Source organism: Protopterus annectens, chromosome 3.part0, assembly GCF_019279795.1.
Source record: "Protopterus annectens isolate FY-2018-M chromosome 3.part0, PAN1.0, whole genome shotgun sequence".
NCBI lineage: Eukaryota > Metazoa > Chordata > Ceratodontiformes > Protopteridae > Protopterus > Protopterus annectens.
The window spans coordinates 903,565,807-903,582,412 of record NC_056731.1 but is presented as its reverse complement, the minus strand read 5'-3'; the positions used below and the strand labels follow the sequence as shown (position 1 = coordinate 903,582,412).

The 16,606-nt window shown below is 38.3% G+C and overlaps 1 protein-coding gene across 1 annotated transcript in view; it reads right to left on the bottom strand.

The window, feature by feature from the left end:
• Positions 1–2,413: 2,413 nt before the first annotated feature.
• Positions 2,414–16,606, bottom strand: part of PRKDC (protein kinase, DNA-activated, catalytic subunit) — a 4,917,417-nt gene continuing 4,903,224 nt past the window's right edge. The window contains exon 81 of the mRNA XM_044065724.1: positions 2,414–3,753. Within this exon, the coding sequence (XP_043921659.1) occupies positions 3,549–3,753 (205 nt within the window). The 3' untranslated portion in view covers positions 2,414–3,548. The remainder of the gene's footprint in view (positions 3,754–16,606) is intronic.

The window sequence follows — 16,606 nt, the reverse complement described above, 5'->3', positions numbered from 1 at the left end:
GGAGGATCCAGTTAGGACTGGAATCACAGGAGGAGCTTCCCTGGGAAATGATTTTTGGGTTTAGGTTATTTTTCTATATAATCAGAGAGCCTCCACCAAATCATTTAACATGTCTGGCATCACTGACATACTTGAGGAGATTATAAAGTGTTGGAAGTTTGGGAGAGTCTTGTTTAACCCAGGATTCTATATGACAGCTAGAATGTCTGGGTTGTGCTGGGATATAAAAGCACTTATGTGGTCTAGTTTGTTTCAGATGCTATGGGCATTAAGGAGGGCACAGGCCAGACTAGGAACACAGTAGTTCTGATGTTGTGGATATTGAGTTGTTGCACCTATGTTGGGTTCAATGCTACTCTTTAGAATGAATATAAAGAATATGGATGTCAGTTTGAAGGACAGGTCTTTGGTGTTTTAGGCAGAGAGAAAAATGTTTCAGAGTCTTAGACGTTAATATAGGAGAGAGAGCCTAACAGGGGCAAGCTGAGGAGTGGGTTTGGTGTTATTACTGGAGAATTTGGTGGTGCTGGTTTGTTGGTGTGGAAGTTATGGGGGTAATACATGCTGATGAGATGATTGATCAGTTAAGTGCTTTATGAGAATGTTTGGTGTTTGTTGTAGGGGGTGAGAGAGGTGAATAGGAAATAAGATGGAGGTAGAACTATTCAGTCTCAATCTGGGGTTAAACATAATAACTACACAACATTACATACAAAGTGAAAGACAAAATGCAGTATATACATGTATCATATAGAAATTGAATATCAGAGTTGGCTTGAGGGTATAAAGACAATAGATTCATGACATTACATGAAGAGTGACTGACCAAACACAATGTATATATGCATCATATACAGAGTGGATATCTGAGTTTGCATGTTGAAACAATAACATTTAAAAGTACAGTCAAAGCAAGCCATGTAGAGCGAAGTAGGGTATGAAGAGGATAAGTTCAATAGATCAATAAGGTGTTCCTTTTTCCACATCTTACCCTGTTCCAATGAGATCAGAGCTAAACCTGAGTTAACAAATTCAAAACAAATAAAATAAGTTGTTTGCCTGAGCTGGCACACAGGATATGAACTGCAGAGAGACGGTAAGGCCTACATTTAATGCTACTGTATGCCAAAAAGCAATTACTTGAAAATGGTAATCAAAATTTAAACCTACTGTAATTGAAGTACTGAATATTTTAAAGGAGGTAAAAAAAAAATGGAAGTAGAATCTTTAGGAAAGGGAAGGCGTACATTACATAGAAATAAGTGGAATTTGTGGGAACAATACACACAGAATAATGTTCAGGAAGAAGCGTGATGTTTAAGGGAAGGAAGGAATTGAGCAATTTATATAATGATGGAGTGAATGATAATTGAGAATGAAAACATGGATAAAGATAATGGATGAAAATGAAAAATGTTTATATGGTTTGTCTTCTTTTCTGTTAATATGTGTGCGCCTACATCTTAATATGTCTGTGCTCATATCTTAAGTGAAAATTTAATAACATCCCCCCAACAGACAATGCACATTTTAATCAGCTTCATGTTGAAATGCCAAGTGCCAGCAAGCCAAAAAACAAGGATCAAAAACACAGTTGGAGAGAGAATCTTTAATGCAGCTCTTCTTCTTTAAACTTCTTTGTTTGCAAGGAGGGGCAAGCCCCCCCCCTGAACTTGTGTGTGTGTGTGTGTGTGTGTGTGTGTGTGTGTATATATATATATATATATATATATATATATATATATATACATACATACACACACACACTAACTTTGAGATTTCCACACCTAGGAAAAAAGGGAATAGTCTGAGATGTCAGACTTAACCATATTTAAGTCCGTTTTTTCATCCAGTCTCCATATTTCCGGACTCACACTGCTGGGTCCTGACATTTCAAATGGTTATCTTTTTATATCATGGCTAAATTTCCTAAGGTAATATAGGTCTCAAATATCTCTGAAGGAAGAGATTTATAGCAGAGTCAGGCCTCAGAAGCATCTGTCTAGCCAAGATAAGAGATGTGAAACGAGAATATCTTTCTATCACTTGGTAGCTGTATCCCAATCAGGTCATATTTAGTAAAGAAAGCATACATTTATATTCAACTACAGAAAAATGCACTATCAATACAATGTACTCAGAATGTGGACAAATCAGTGGATGGAAAGAAACTGAGAAAGTGAAGGGATTCTGCTAAGTTTTACTTTAACAGCATGACAGATTCAAGGGTAGCAAATATATTTCTACAATGTCCATACCAAGAAGAAAGCATTTTCAGTGAGGTGTACAATAGCATAAGTGCTAAATCTAGAGATGATATACAACACCAAAACTCCTTGAAGTAAGCCTTCTTTTCAGCATATCAGAAAGATGTACTCTTTCGTGAGTGATATACCAACCACCATGCAAATACTGATTTGTAGAAAAACATGTTTATTTAGTTCACAAATTATACATTCAGAATAAAAATACAGTTATGTGCCAGTCTGATGGTATTTTAAGGTCCTTCAATCATACTTTGTTTGCAAAGAAATCCTTCACGCAAGTACAAGGAAGATCAGGTGGGACTCAGAGTTGCAGAATGGTACAGAATACATCAAATTAAGGCATTCTAAAGCAAAGGTGACAGGGAAGAAAAGTGCGTTGGAGTTTCAGCAGTAAACATTTATTATAGTCAAATGATGCACTCCGTTACATTCTACATTTATATAGTTGATTCAGGTACTCATTTATATTTGGCATACATTTAGGAATGCATTTTAAGAAACCACTTCATGTACATAGAGTGCAATGAACAAAATATCCGACTCATTTGCTGTATATTTTCTCAGTCAGAAATTAAATTCTAAAAAAAAACTTACCTCAGCAAATAAAAGCAACCAGCTAAGTGACGACACTGAAAGCTAAAGTTATAACAAGCTTTAGACCAAGCCATGGTGATGGTTTCAAGTGTGTGTGTGTGTGTATGTGTGTGTGTGTGTCTGAATTTCTGTATGCTAACAGATTTAAAAGACAAAAGCTGTAACAGATGTCAGTGTTTTTTTTTTTTGTGCAATCCAGAGTGATGCAGCTTCTATGAGTCAAAGCAATCTCTGGTTGCTCTGACTTCACAGCATTGGGTAGGTGCATGTCAGGTGGAAGGGATACATACTTTCAAAACCATATAAAAGCATGACCATATGTATCTGCTCCTATGTTAAAGGTCCAGGAGCTAAACAATGAAGTGGAAAGTACACTGAAGACCAAGCTTCAAAAGGCACCACAAATGACAGGGGTCCTTCCATTTGTACACCCCTTCTGTGTGTGTGTGTGTGTGTGTGTGTGCTGGTAGGGACAATGCTCAACAAAATCCTCTATATCCACATAGATAAGGCATACGAACTTCCAAACGGCATCCCAGACATATCGCACCTATTAGGAAGTGTACATGTCTACAACAGCCATATTAACAGAAAAAAAACATACTCCTGTATGAAGATCTTTTTAATATTTGACTAACACATCAGTTTTCCAAGGCTTTTGTATGGGGTTGCACAGTGAGACACTGTCTACATCCAAGGCTCCCAACCTTCCCAAACTCTGCCTAAGATGTTTGGATCGGTAGCCTGATCTATAAGGCATGCAACTTGCGTCTCCACAGAAAGCTTCTCATCATGTTTCTGGGCTCTGATGTTATGACTCTCTTCTCCTTTGGCCACCGCAATATAACTTTTATAAGCAGGCATCTTCTCATGTCCCAGATGCAGCTCATTACTGAAACGGAAACATAATCCAATGAAGAGTTAAGTAACATTATTATATTTCGTATTTGAAAATACTTAGTATATGTAAAGATGATATACATTAAGAAAAACTGCTTTACATCATGTTCAGAATGTACGACATAGGAGGGTCTGGGCTGCATTCTGAACTTACTATACCATGGGCAATTCTCTTAATTCCTGAAACTGTCACACATTACATACTGCACTGGTCATGGGCCTTGAACTACCAGATCAAGAACATCTTATAAACACTTTGCAATACCTGTTTGTTTTCAAAAAGATAATAGATGCACTGTTACAGTATAACTTACATATAAATCCTTGCTATTTCTGAGCTAATATGATTACATTTTCCCACAGTATCTGCAACTTTAACACTTCCTCTTGTTTCACTCTGCCCCCTCGCCAAACTCCATGGATCATGGAAGTAATACATTGTGTTACTTAAGGTATAACTTCATTAGATAGACACCAAAATACTAACATGTCCTTGGCATATTATTTTGTTACAAACCTTTCAAAGCAAATCATGTTAAGAAACCATTTCCCCCAACCACCCTCCACTACAGAATACAAGTTCCGTAGACATGACATTGACTCAGTTTAAGAAAAAAATGCATCTCCACAACAACTTATCACTATAAGCCAAAACTGAGCTAGGCTAAGAAGAATCAGAGAAGGATTTAAGGTTCTGTGAGGAAAACTGTCAACCTCTGAAAGTAAAAGAAAACAAAAGCCCTGTATAGAAGAAGAGTAGTACAGAATACCTGGTGTTTAAGATGCACATAGGATTTAGTCTTGTAGTAACAGCATGCACAAAGTAATTACATAGGGCATCTAGTGCAACAACGCTATGAGACATTAAGAGTCAGCAGATCCTACTACTATGACCATTCCCCTGCACACACACACACACACACACACACACACACACACACACACACACACACACACACACACACACACACACACACACACAAAACCACTATGAGGGAATTCTAATAGTGGCCTTCTCTACACTTCGACAACAAAAGGGCATTTTTATTTCACTTATTTATCATTTGTGAATGGTATAAATGGGCTGGTTTGCAGAACTTTTTCAGCCCTGACCTAGGCTTTAGCAACGATACTGCCTTGAATGTGTATTGTGTAGTATAAAAGTAAAGAGCATTTCTTTTATCTCCTCAGTTCTTCCTGACTACACCTTGAAAAAGCTCTGATAAGAATCATCCAAGGAGAACTTGATAAGGGTTGAAATCTCCAAGAAAAATAAAGCAAACACAGGGAATGTTGGGACACAGAAAGACAGCAATGGAGGATACATTGCTACACTTGTCACCTTGCATAAATAACATATTATTACAGCATCAGTTGACCTACAAAGGAGGTCTTCCTCGATGGGTCTATGGTAGAGAATGCCTTTCATTTCACTTCTCCCCAATTCTGGCACTGCATCCACTTTTATCCATCCGGGGTGAGGGTGGATGTATACACTCCTTGACAATGTTTGCTGCAGGAGAAGACTGCTCCTAGCCCCTAATAACTGAACATGTATACTGAAAATAAAGGAAAAAAATTAAAATAAAGCTCAGGACCCTATACAGCTAGAGAAAGATGTATACCTGCCCAACTTAGAATAAACTCCAACAGCAGCCCCTGAATGAAAAAACACTCTAGAGAAAGGGGGATATAGACAGCATATTTATGACCTATCAAAAAGGGTCTCTCCATGCAAGTCAGCTGACATAGTAAAGCTGTATGTTATACTTAACACTGGGTCCATGACTGGAAAGAATCCCAAGCAATAAAGGTTCCCAGGGTGGTAGGAGGAGGACGACAGCCAAGAGGTGAAAGCACAAAAGGCTCTAAAATAACAAGGTACCAAAGAAATTCTGGCAGCAAAGGTAGCTGCCCAAGAATAACACTTGGTGAAGGTTGAACCAGTGACCAAGTAGAAATGTCTGCAATGGAAACTTTTCTGAAACGAACACTGAAACCAGCAACACCCCCAGTGGAGTGGCCTTTGACAACAGCATTTTCCAATGAATGGTTCACCGGATAGTGGCAAAAGGTAATGCAACTGTCAGTCCTTTTCCAAAAGGCTTGCCTGGCAACTACCAGGTCTTCTTTCCCCAGGGTGAAGTAAAAGAAAAAACTTCAGTCTTCCTAGACTCTTAACACTAACTTCAAGTAGACCTTGAGCTGGAGATGCATCCCCAGGAAGTGAAGGTCTCCTTCTCTCCTATTCTGTAGCCGGACAAAAAGCTGAAACGTGAATGAATGTGTTCAACAATAATTCTGATAGTGCTTTTGTGAAAACAACTTAAACACCTTTATCCCTAGAGAATGAAAAAAAAAAGCAAAGCCATGTTTTAGACTACAAGGACAGCTCTTAAGGAGACTGTAATAAGCAATTTGTCCTTTATGGGAAGACAAATTACTCACCTTCAATGATAAGCAGACAATGGGATGAAGCACTAAATGAAAACACAAGGTGAAGGTATCAAACCAAAGTACAAGCTCTTGTGAATTGTCTATTTGCTATAAGGATAATAATGAGAAGATAATGTAACAGTTATAACAGCTGCCTTTACTTCATATGAATGTAATATAATTAGCAAATGAATGTATAATTGCCAATATATATTACTTAATGTCTGTTTTAAAATGTGTGGGATATATGTTGGAGCTTTTCTCACTGGGCCTCCACCTGAAAAGGATTTTTAGACAACCTATTCAAACAAACCCAATAAAGAAAAATTACAATAAAATAAAAAAATAAATAAGCATGTTAATATGTATACTGCTCTGAATCACCCTCTTTTCTGCAACAAGAATGCCTGGTCTGAACCAATGGCACCCTGTACATCCATTCTTGGATGAAGTTTGCCCATTTTCTTGTGAGCTAAGAAACGAGGTAGAATCCTCCACCAATCAAAGAAAGCACTAGTTTAATAGCACATTTTTTGTATAAAACCACAAAGCTCCTCCCACAGCTGAAAAGTGAGTGAGAAAAAGATGGGAAAGGCAGTTATACATTTGAGAGACAAGAAATGAACTCTTGGGACAAGCCCATTCTTAGCAAGTGCGTGGTCCAGATATTCAGGATGATGGATTCCCAACGCCTATGTATGAAAGGTAATTCAACCACTCTAGATCATAAGAAGACAGAGAATGGAGGCATCAATGAGGCTGTGGAGGTTGAGACTTAGGAAGAGGAGTCTTCCTAAATGTGAGGGACCTGTCAAAGAACAACAACAATGTATCTGAAAACTATCCTGGCATCTACAAAAAGATTCATTAAGTGACTACTACCTGTTTAGCCTTGTAAAGCATAAAGAAAGGTTAGCCCTTGACCTCCCTCTTTAAGGTCAGTCAAGGCCTCTTAAACCTGCTTGCCAAAGAAAGTGGAGCTGGTGTAGGGAGTAAGACATGCAGCTATAGATGGTTCCAGCCAAGAGCATAGCAGCTCTGGCCTGTATAGCGGCTATATCACACATCGCCTTGACCAGTTGTGTGTAGCTTCCACATGGTCATCAACATCAGTGAAAAGTAGGACTTTACGTTCTGCTTCAGGCATGCTGGAGTTGATGCCTCACTGCTTTTTTCCTGCTGCTGACAACAGTACTAGGACGAGTGTACCTATGGACAATAATGTATGGAGAGATGTTGCCTATATCCTTTGGTCGCAAAGATTCAGACATTTTGTATTTTTGTATAGGGAAATGTTGGAGGTGATGCAATATTCTCTGGTATTGCCACATAAACAGGATCAGAGCAGAAGTAGCCAATGGTTATTGGTCCAAAACACTGCCTCAATGGAACTGGGTGCTTAAGTTCCATTCAGTGTGGTTTAGCTTGCAGTCGTTCAAAGACCTTCCAAAGTGGACATAATGAGGAACTCATAACTGGGAAGAAAATATGGCAGAATCTCTAGTGGGAGTGCTAGCACATCTAAATATTCAGACAACTCAAGCTTAGATCTCTGTCTACCTCAAAGCCTTAAAAGCCCAGGAAAGGACAAATTTTTAGAACATATCCTAAAAGAGGGATTATTAAAAGCAGACGCCTACAAATGAAGATGGCAGAAATTTCAAATATGGTGTAGCAGTCTTATGGCATGTCTATAAATCAGTTTTCAGTAAGTGTTTGAAGACTTCTCAGAAGTGAAATCATCTCCATTGCCACCAGAAAACAGTCACTTCAGCCTTAGGAGAATCATCTAAAATGTCGTTCAGGACCAAAGATTCTCAAGACTTGTGTGACAACCAAATATATTTGAAGACTTCTCAGAAGTGAAATCATCTCTGTTACCAGCAGAAAACTGTCACTTCAGGCTCAGGAGGAATAATCTAAAACGTTGCTCTGGATCAAAGATTCTCAAGACTTGTGTGATGACCAAAATTTTAATCACAACAGCAAAGGTCCAGATTCATTGAAGAAACAATGCAGAATGGAATGTGAATCTGAAGCAGCCTGAAAACTGGGTAATCCTGTTGTGCAGACAGGATTATTTATGCCTTTCAGTATGCAGTCCTTCTGTTATTAGTATATCACAACCAGCAACAAGATATGTGACTGTTTCCAGTTCTGTTTAGAAAACTGGACATTTGTCTGTTTTTCCCACATGTTCATTGGACTTTTGTAAACCACTATCTTGTGCCATCAATAACCACCTTTCATCTTTTGGTTTAAATTCACCTCTCCTTAACCATTCCCGTGATCAATCCTGATCAACATAAGGTTGTTACAAGAGTTTTTTATACTTGCAAATATATTTATGCATTTTCCACATTTCTTGCCTTCTTATATGATCCTTCAACTTACATTCTTTATTTTGATTTTTGGCATAGCTGCCTGATATTTATCTACTTCTGGTTTGATTTCCATTCCCACTTGACACCCATATGCTTCTGCTAAACTAAGCAGGGAAGTCATCTTAGACTTACTCTCCACATGTTTCAAAACTTTCAGTATATTTGGGTCTAGTGAGGTCAGCAGATGTGTATGCAGTCCCACCATTGCAGACCTATACATGTAATAAATTTAGAGGAGGCCCATACCTCCTTCAGAACAGGGAGTATATAATCTTGGTATGCACTGATTTTTATAAATCGTTTGATGAGTATGAAACATTTCTTGTTTTCCTGCCAATCTATCCAACACCTATTGGGGCCAGTCAATCATCAAAACTTGTAAGTTAGGACAGGAAGAGCAAATTGGTTTAAAGCTTGGACTTTGTTCCTAAATGTCAATGCTGTTTTCAGTATTAATTTTAGTCTTCTAAAATATTCCCAAGTTTTATTCACATTTTTCATGTTTTATTGTTGATCCTTCATCAGTTCCCAAATATTTATACAGTCCCTCTTCCTCAAGTTCTTTCATATCACATTTTTGTCCCAAACTGATGTTTTCTTGGTACTGCAGCTTTCCTGCTTTAAAGGTTGCTTTTGCACATTTATCAAGACCAAATGACAGTCTTCTATCTTCTGAAAAAGTTTTGACCACTTGCAGTTGTGCTTTCAGTTCCGACAAAAGAGCAGCAGTGACAGAGTCACTCGGGAATATCCCCCTTTGATTTTTTTATCCCTGGAATAATAATTTGTCCTTTATCATGGCTTAACTGCGAAGTGGTTTGCCACTGTTTCAAGGTCGATATAATGTAATCAATCAGTGTAGGGTGTATCTTGTACATTTTTAAACACTCTTATCCATGAATGTGGAATAATGTCAAATGCTTTCTTGTAGTCTGTCTATGCCATACTTTAGAGTATTCCCCTTCTTACAGTTCTTCATTATGACTTTAACAAATGATCTTTTGTCCCATATGACTTTCTTTTACTACTCTTTTGTTCTATTCCCATGATTGAGTTTTTTCTAAATGACTATAAACTCTGTCAGCGTCAATTTCAGTGTATAGTTTATACGTGGTCGAAAGGCACATTATTGCTCTATAGTTTTTAGGATAACTTGCAGGTTCACGCTTAAGTAGGAGCATTGTTTTTCCTGTTGTTAACCAAGCTGGTGTATGTTCAGGGTGTGGATATAAAAAGTTTACACACCCCTGTTAAAATGCCAGGTTTTTGTGATATAAAAACTCGAGACCACAATAAGTCATTTCAAAACTTTTCCCACCTTTAATGTGACCTATAACCTGTACAATTCAATTGAAAAACAAACAAATCTGTTAGGGGAAAAATATAAAAAGTAAAAAACGTACAATAAGCTGGTTGCAAAAGTGTGCACACCCTTAAACTAATACTTTGTTGAATCACATTTTGATTTAATTACAACATTCAGTCTTCTTGGTACACACCTGCCATCAATTAAAGAGACTCTGATTAACCCCAAATAAAGTTCAGCTGTCCTAGTAGGATTTTCCTGACATTTACTCATTGCCTGCTGCAGCAAAAGGAATGGTTCACAGAGAGCTTACAAAGCATCAAAAGAACTCATTGTTGAAATGCATCAGTCAGGAGAAGGGTGCAAAAACATTTCCACAGCATTGGATATACCATGGAACACAGTGAAGACAGTCATCAAAAAGTGGAGAAAATATGGGACAACAGTGACATTGCAAAGAACTGGACATCCCTCCAAAACTGATGAGACAAAATGAAAGCTGATCAGGGAGGCTGCCAAGAGACCTACAGCAACACTGAAGGAGCTGCAGGAATTTCTGGCAAGTACTGGTTATGTACTACATGTGACAACAATCTCCCATATTATCCATATGTCTGGGCTATGGGGTAGGATTGCAAGATGGAAGCCTTTTCTTGCACAGAAAAACATCCAGGCCCGGATAAAATTTCCAAAACAATACATCAAGTCTCCCAAAAGCATGTGGGAAAATGTGCTGTAGTCTGATGAGACCAAGGCTGAACTTTCTGGTACAATTCCAAAAGGTACGTTTGGTGCAAAAACAACACTTTGCATCACCAAAAGAACACCATCCTCACAGTGAAGCATGGTGGTGGCAGTATCATGTTTTGGGGTTGCTTTTCTTCAGCTGGAACTGGGGCTTTAGTCAAGGTGGAGGGAATTATGAACAGCTCCAAATACCAGTCACTTTTGGCCCAAAACCTTCAGGTGTCGGCTAGAAAGCTGAAGATGAAGAGGAATTTCACCTTTTGACATGACAATGACCCCAAGCATACATCCAAATCAACAAAAGAATGGCTTCACCAGAAGAAAATTAAAGTTTTGGAATGGCCCAGCCAGAGCCCAGACCTAAATCCAACAGAAAATCTGTGGGGTGACCTGAAGAGGGCTGTGCACAAGAGATGCCCTCGCAATCTGACAGATTTGGAGCACTTTTTCAAGGGAGAGTGGGCAAATATTGCTAAGTCAAGATGTACCATGCTGATAGACTGCTACCAAAGAATGAATGAATACTGTAATTAAATCAAAAGGTGCTTCAACAAAGTATTAGTTTAAGGGTGTGCACACTTATGCAACCAGTTTATTGTACGTTTTTTATATTTTTCCCCTAACAGATTTGTTTGTTTTTCAATTGAATTGTACAGGTTATAGGTCACATTAAAGGTGGGAAAAGTTTTGAAATGATTTAGTGTGGTCTCATTTTTTATATCACAAAAACCTGGCATTTAACAGAGGTGTGTAAACTTTTTACATCCACTGTAAATGTTCTTTCTCATGGCTAAATCTTCATACAAATATGCTAATACTTTTAGCCAGAAGTTTGGCACTGCATCTGGGCCTGTTTTTTTTGAATTAGCAGCTTTTCGTAACCTTGTTTCATTCTCTCTGGCCTTTGCTTCATCTCATTTCATACCCTGTACAGTTGAACTTCTTATGCTTTCTTTTACTTTTTCTGTCCATTTAGCATCTTTATGTTCCACAGAACTTTGTAGATATTTCTCCAAAATGCATTTATTTCTTCTTTTTTGGTGGTGTTTCAATTCCTTTTGCCTTGTTTCCCAATTCTCTACAACCCTTTTTTTGGTCATCAATAAATTAGTTATTTTGTACTTTTCCTTTATATTTATCTACATATCTTCTAAGTTTTTCTGCCTGTAGTTTATTATTTGTGATAGTGCACAATAGATCCTGATCTGTTATAATACTGAGTGTTGCTTTTATCATATCTATCTTTGAGTGTTTGTGTTGATCTGTTCCTCTTGTATACTCTTCTAACAGTGACACTTCTTGTCTTAACTGCTTTATAGTTTTCTCTATTCGATACTTCCATGATGGCATTCGATTTCTCCCCTTCCTTTCCCTTACTGCCCTCTGTTCTTGTGGTAACACTTTATCTGTTATTAATTTAGCTGCACAGTAGTATATCCGATTTACTTCTATCACATGAATCTCTATGGACAGTCCTAATTGCTGTGTTAATTAGTTTTATCAAACGTCTTACTTTTTGGGTTTGACCTTATGTAGTCTATTTCGTTCACTGATGTTAATCTGTCTGTCCATCCATCTTTATTAAATCAAGCAATGCTTCTCTTACATCATTTTCTTCTAAACTGAGGGCACATTCTTTGTTCTTCATTTCCTGGGGCCATTCCACAGAAAGTTACACAGCTTCCTGTGCTACAGTCTCTTCGGTTTCATTCCGTGTCATCCATTCCTCTTTCATATGGGAAATCACTGGTCTATCACTCCACAACACTGACTGCACTAGTTTTTCCTTTTCCTTCCACTTGCTGTCCAACTCCAACTGAACGTTTGTACTGGTTTTCTATGAAAGGCTCCAAAGTATCTTCATATGGCAACTGATTAGATGCTTCCCGCTACACTGTTTTCTACTTAATTTGGGTATCCATTGCTCTATCCTGTTGCGATGTTACCAGAGTTAAACTTTCTACGTTAAATCTTTCACTCCGCAGGTAATCCATAACCTCAGTTTCTATTTCTTTAACTTCTCCATTACTAATCCTCTTTTCTACTTTTCCTCTGTTTTCTTATTTTTTTGTACTGTAAAATTTTTTCATGTCTGGATGCCTTTGCCTGTATTTCTCTTCAAATATATTTGGTCTTGATTAGTTTTGCTTTCTTAAGTATAACACACCCTCTGAGGGGTAATATGACAAGTTGACAGGGAGACTCATCAGCACTGAAAGGACAGAGATGACAGACTGTTTCTTGTTCACAACACACAGATGAGCTACAGGAAGCATACCTAGTTATGAAAACATCAATGAAAAATGTGTTATAACCTGAAAAAAATGGCTAACCACATTCCTTGGAATAATGTTTTCAGTATTTTTATGATAACCTTTCAAAGATAAAAACATGAATAATTGAGGTACTGTAGAACAATTGCAGTTGTATTGCTCTTGTTTCTTCTGAAAATGTCTCCGGTTACATCTTTATTCTTCAATAAAGACTATTTTGATAGACTGATTGAAGGACTGATATAGTAAATACACAACTACTGTTCATCTTAGCAGACCATTTTGTTTCTCCAAATATATCTATGAAATAAAGATGCCAAAAGAAAACACCCAATGAAGAAGTAATTGAAAAAAATATAAAAAACATAAAATTGCTTTTAAAATGTAGAAGTAACACAAAATGCATTAGACTTGACACAGATAAGTCCCTAAACTGATGGAAGAGAGTAAAAGTGGAAAGATCCACTTGTCTGCCAGCATTGTTAACAAGAGAGCTAAAGGCAAAAGTACAGGATGAGCTAATTCATTGGAAAAAAAAACCTGAAAGTAACAAAAGTGTTTTCTGCTGTAACAAGGTTACCCCTAGCTACCAAATAGGTGGCAATCCACTGAGCACAGAAGAAGTTATCAGGGACCTGGGGACCCAGGTTGATAGTAGTCTGTCATTCGACACCCATGTAGCTAAAGTAGTTAGGAAGTCCTTCTACATTGCCCACCTTATCATGAAGGGATTCTCATCTAGATCAAGGGAGGTCATAGTCTCCCTTTACTCATCACTCATCAGACCAATGATTGAGTACAATGCCCCATTCGGAATGTATCTGACCCGACACTTGCAGCAGCTGGAGACGCCACAAAGTTCCTCACCAAAAGGATAAAGGGTCTCAAAAATCTGTCCTATGCTGCCCGACTGAAAGAACTCCAGCTCTATTCAGTCGCTTACCGCTTGCTCAGAGGTGACCTTTGCCTAACATACAAGACCATGTCAAACCCAGATTTGATGAATATGCTTCACCTCAAAAAATCTAGATCCATCAGAGCCACAAGGGCGGGAGACTTAAACCTCGACACGGCTATTAATAGGACGTGCTGGAGGGATAGATTCATCACCCAAAGACTCCCAATGCTGTGGAACAAAATCCCGGTACATGTGAGGCAGAGCACCTCGCTGGCCTTGTTCAAGAGAAATCTTGACCAATGGATGGCAGATCGCAGATATACCCCAGGAATTACCTCAGTGTCACTGCTCGACAGAGGCACAGCAAAATAATGGGTATAGTTCCCCATACTAAAGGGGTGGCGTAAGCCACAAAACGATGGGCTAGGCTTATAAATGCCCTCGGGCAGATAGCCTAGTATGAACCTATGAACCTATGAACAACCTAAGTGAGAGTATTTTGAGTACAACTAATTGGGACATGCATTTAAGTAAGCATCTTTCCTGACCATGGTACAAACCAATCTTATCGATTCAAAAGGGGAAGAAGCAACCAAGCAATTAGTACACTGAAATTATTGTACAAGACATAATAGAGTATTCAGGTGTAGAGCAGCAAATTCTGTCTTTTCTATGGAACCAGGAAAAACTTGGTGCAATAGCCACCTTTGAGATCCAAGGGGAAAAGTTTTAGCACTTGCTGTTTTTGCAATAAATATCAAATTTTTAGCTAAATCTGGGTGGGCTACATGGCCTCAGGAATAGGGCAAACGTGAAAATTACAGCTTGTGACCATGTTCCGGAAACAAAACCACTCAAAGGTCTTTGACTGTTGACCTCTGTGTTATTGCATAAAGCTAAAACCTTCCCTTGGCCATGTCCTTAGAAGCTAGACAGAGAAACTGACAAAGACCCTGGCTTGCTCATTTAAGGGGGAGTGTCTTCAGCTGCTAACACTTATATGTTTGAAATGGTGTGTCTGGGAAGCTGCTACTTTCCTCCAGTCATGGTTTTGTGGGGCTACATAACTTTCACCTTATGGGTCTTTTTTAGTTGGCATTTATATTGGCTACTGTACTCTAAATAACTGAGAAGACCTCATGTCTCTTTTCTTGAGATTCATTACGGTCTCTTCTGGTCTGTTTACCAAACAGGTTGATGGCAGCCAAGGGAGTACTTTGCAGCTGTTGATGTTCTTCATTCTGAAGAGCAACTATGCAAAATCAAGCATGTCTCTAACATGACACACAATGTTGTTCACTCTAAACAGTCTGTAATGCTGATCCTCAAACCTGGGGATTACAAGTAAGCCTCTCTGTAATCATCTGGGTTTTGAAGTAACTTTGCTTTTGTCTCAGAATTCAGAACTTAAGTGGTGGATCTTTTTTAGAGAGATGGTCAAAGCACTTATTGAGGCATGTATGTTGGCTGGAAATGTGAATGCCTAAGATGATTATTATACAGACCTTCCTACCCAAAATATGCAAATGTTAGATGTCCTATATGCTGATAGGTAACTTAGCAAGTGGGGCTGTTCATATTAGGCATTTGCTACGAAAATAGCTAAAAATGATGCTCAAGGATACTGTTCCACAAATATATACTAGAACAAAAAGTGGTACTCCTGATCCAATGTGTAAGCCTTGGCCAAGAGCTTGTATGGGGACTTCCAAGCAAAGTTAACTGCAGATACTAAAAAAGGAAGAGAAACTAAACCAACTAAATGGGTCTTGTTTCTTTTGGTGAGTTGTGAGGGTGGGAGGCCTGAAGTGCCATAGCTAGGAGAAGTTGAATCTTCAGACAAAAAAATAAATCTTTGCATTTGAAAAATCTTAGCTAAAATCTTTCATTGTCATTCTGCCAAAAGTGATTCATCAATAGATCTCTTCATAGCTTGTCATTAATGATTACTGATCCAAGCTGGCTGAAGTTGTCTAATATTTCTAGTTTTCCTGAAAAAAATAAATAAATAAAACTGCTTAATTTTACAGTTGGGAGGATGTTTTTTCCATGTTAAGGTGAAGAACATTTCAAGACTATTAAGATTTAATCATAAGCAGATATTTCAGATTATCTTCACTTTCAGCCAATAATGTGGTATCATCAGCACTGCAAAAGTTGATCACCTTTCTCTAATTTCCATACCTTGATTTTCTTCAGAGTCCTGCACCACTGATGACTTGTTCTGTGATTAAATTTAACAGCTACACAGAAAACAATAGCAGCCTTGTCACATCATGCTGGTTTTGTCATACCGTTCTGCTTCTCCTTGATTATCTTGCCCTGTTCAAGATGCTGCTTCCTGACTGATGTAAAGATTCTCTACAGCAAATATAAGCTGTACCAGTGTATATCCATGTTTTTCAACGTGGCCCAAAATGCTTCATAATTTTTGCCTTTTCAAGGATCCATTTTATATTCACAATGGTGCCTGTTCCTTCCTGATTCCTGAACCTTGCTTTCATTTCTGGCAATTTTCAAAGTATTTTTTGTTTTAATAACATTTCATTCATCCTTTGATTAAAACATTCAACAGCTTATAACAGCAAGGGAAAGTACAGTTTTGTACCTACCATAAACGTAGATGTTCAAAGATCCACATTGCTGCAGTCCTTACATATGGGTAGTCCGCTGTCCTCGGTCGGCCCGAATACCAAAGTATTAGGCTGACGTTGGTCAAGGCGCTTAAAACTGACATCAGGACGTCAGGGTACAAAAGCGCATGACCGACGTCATATCCTCAGTCTTTTCTTGCCCCAGAT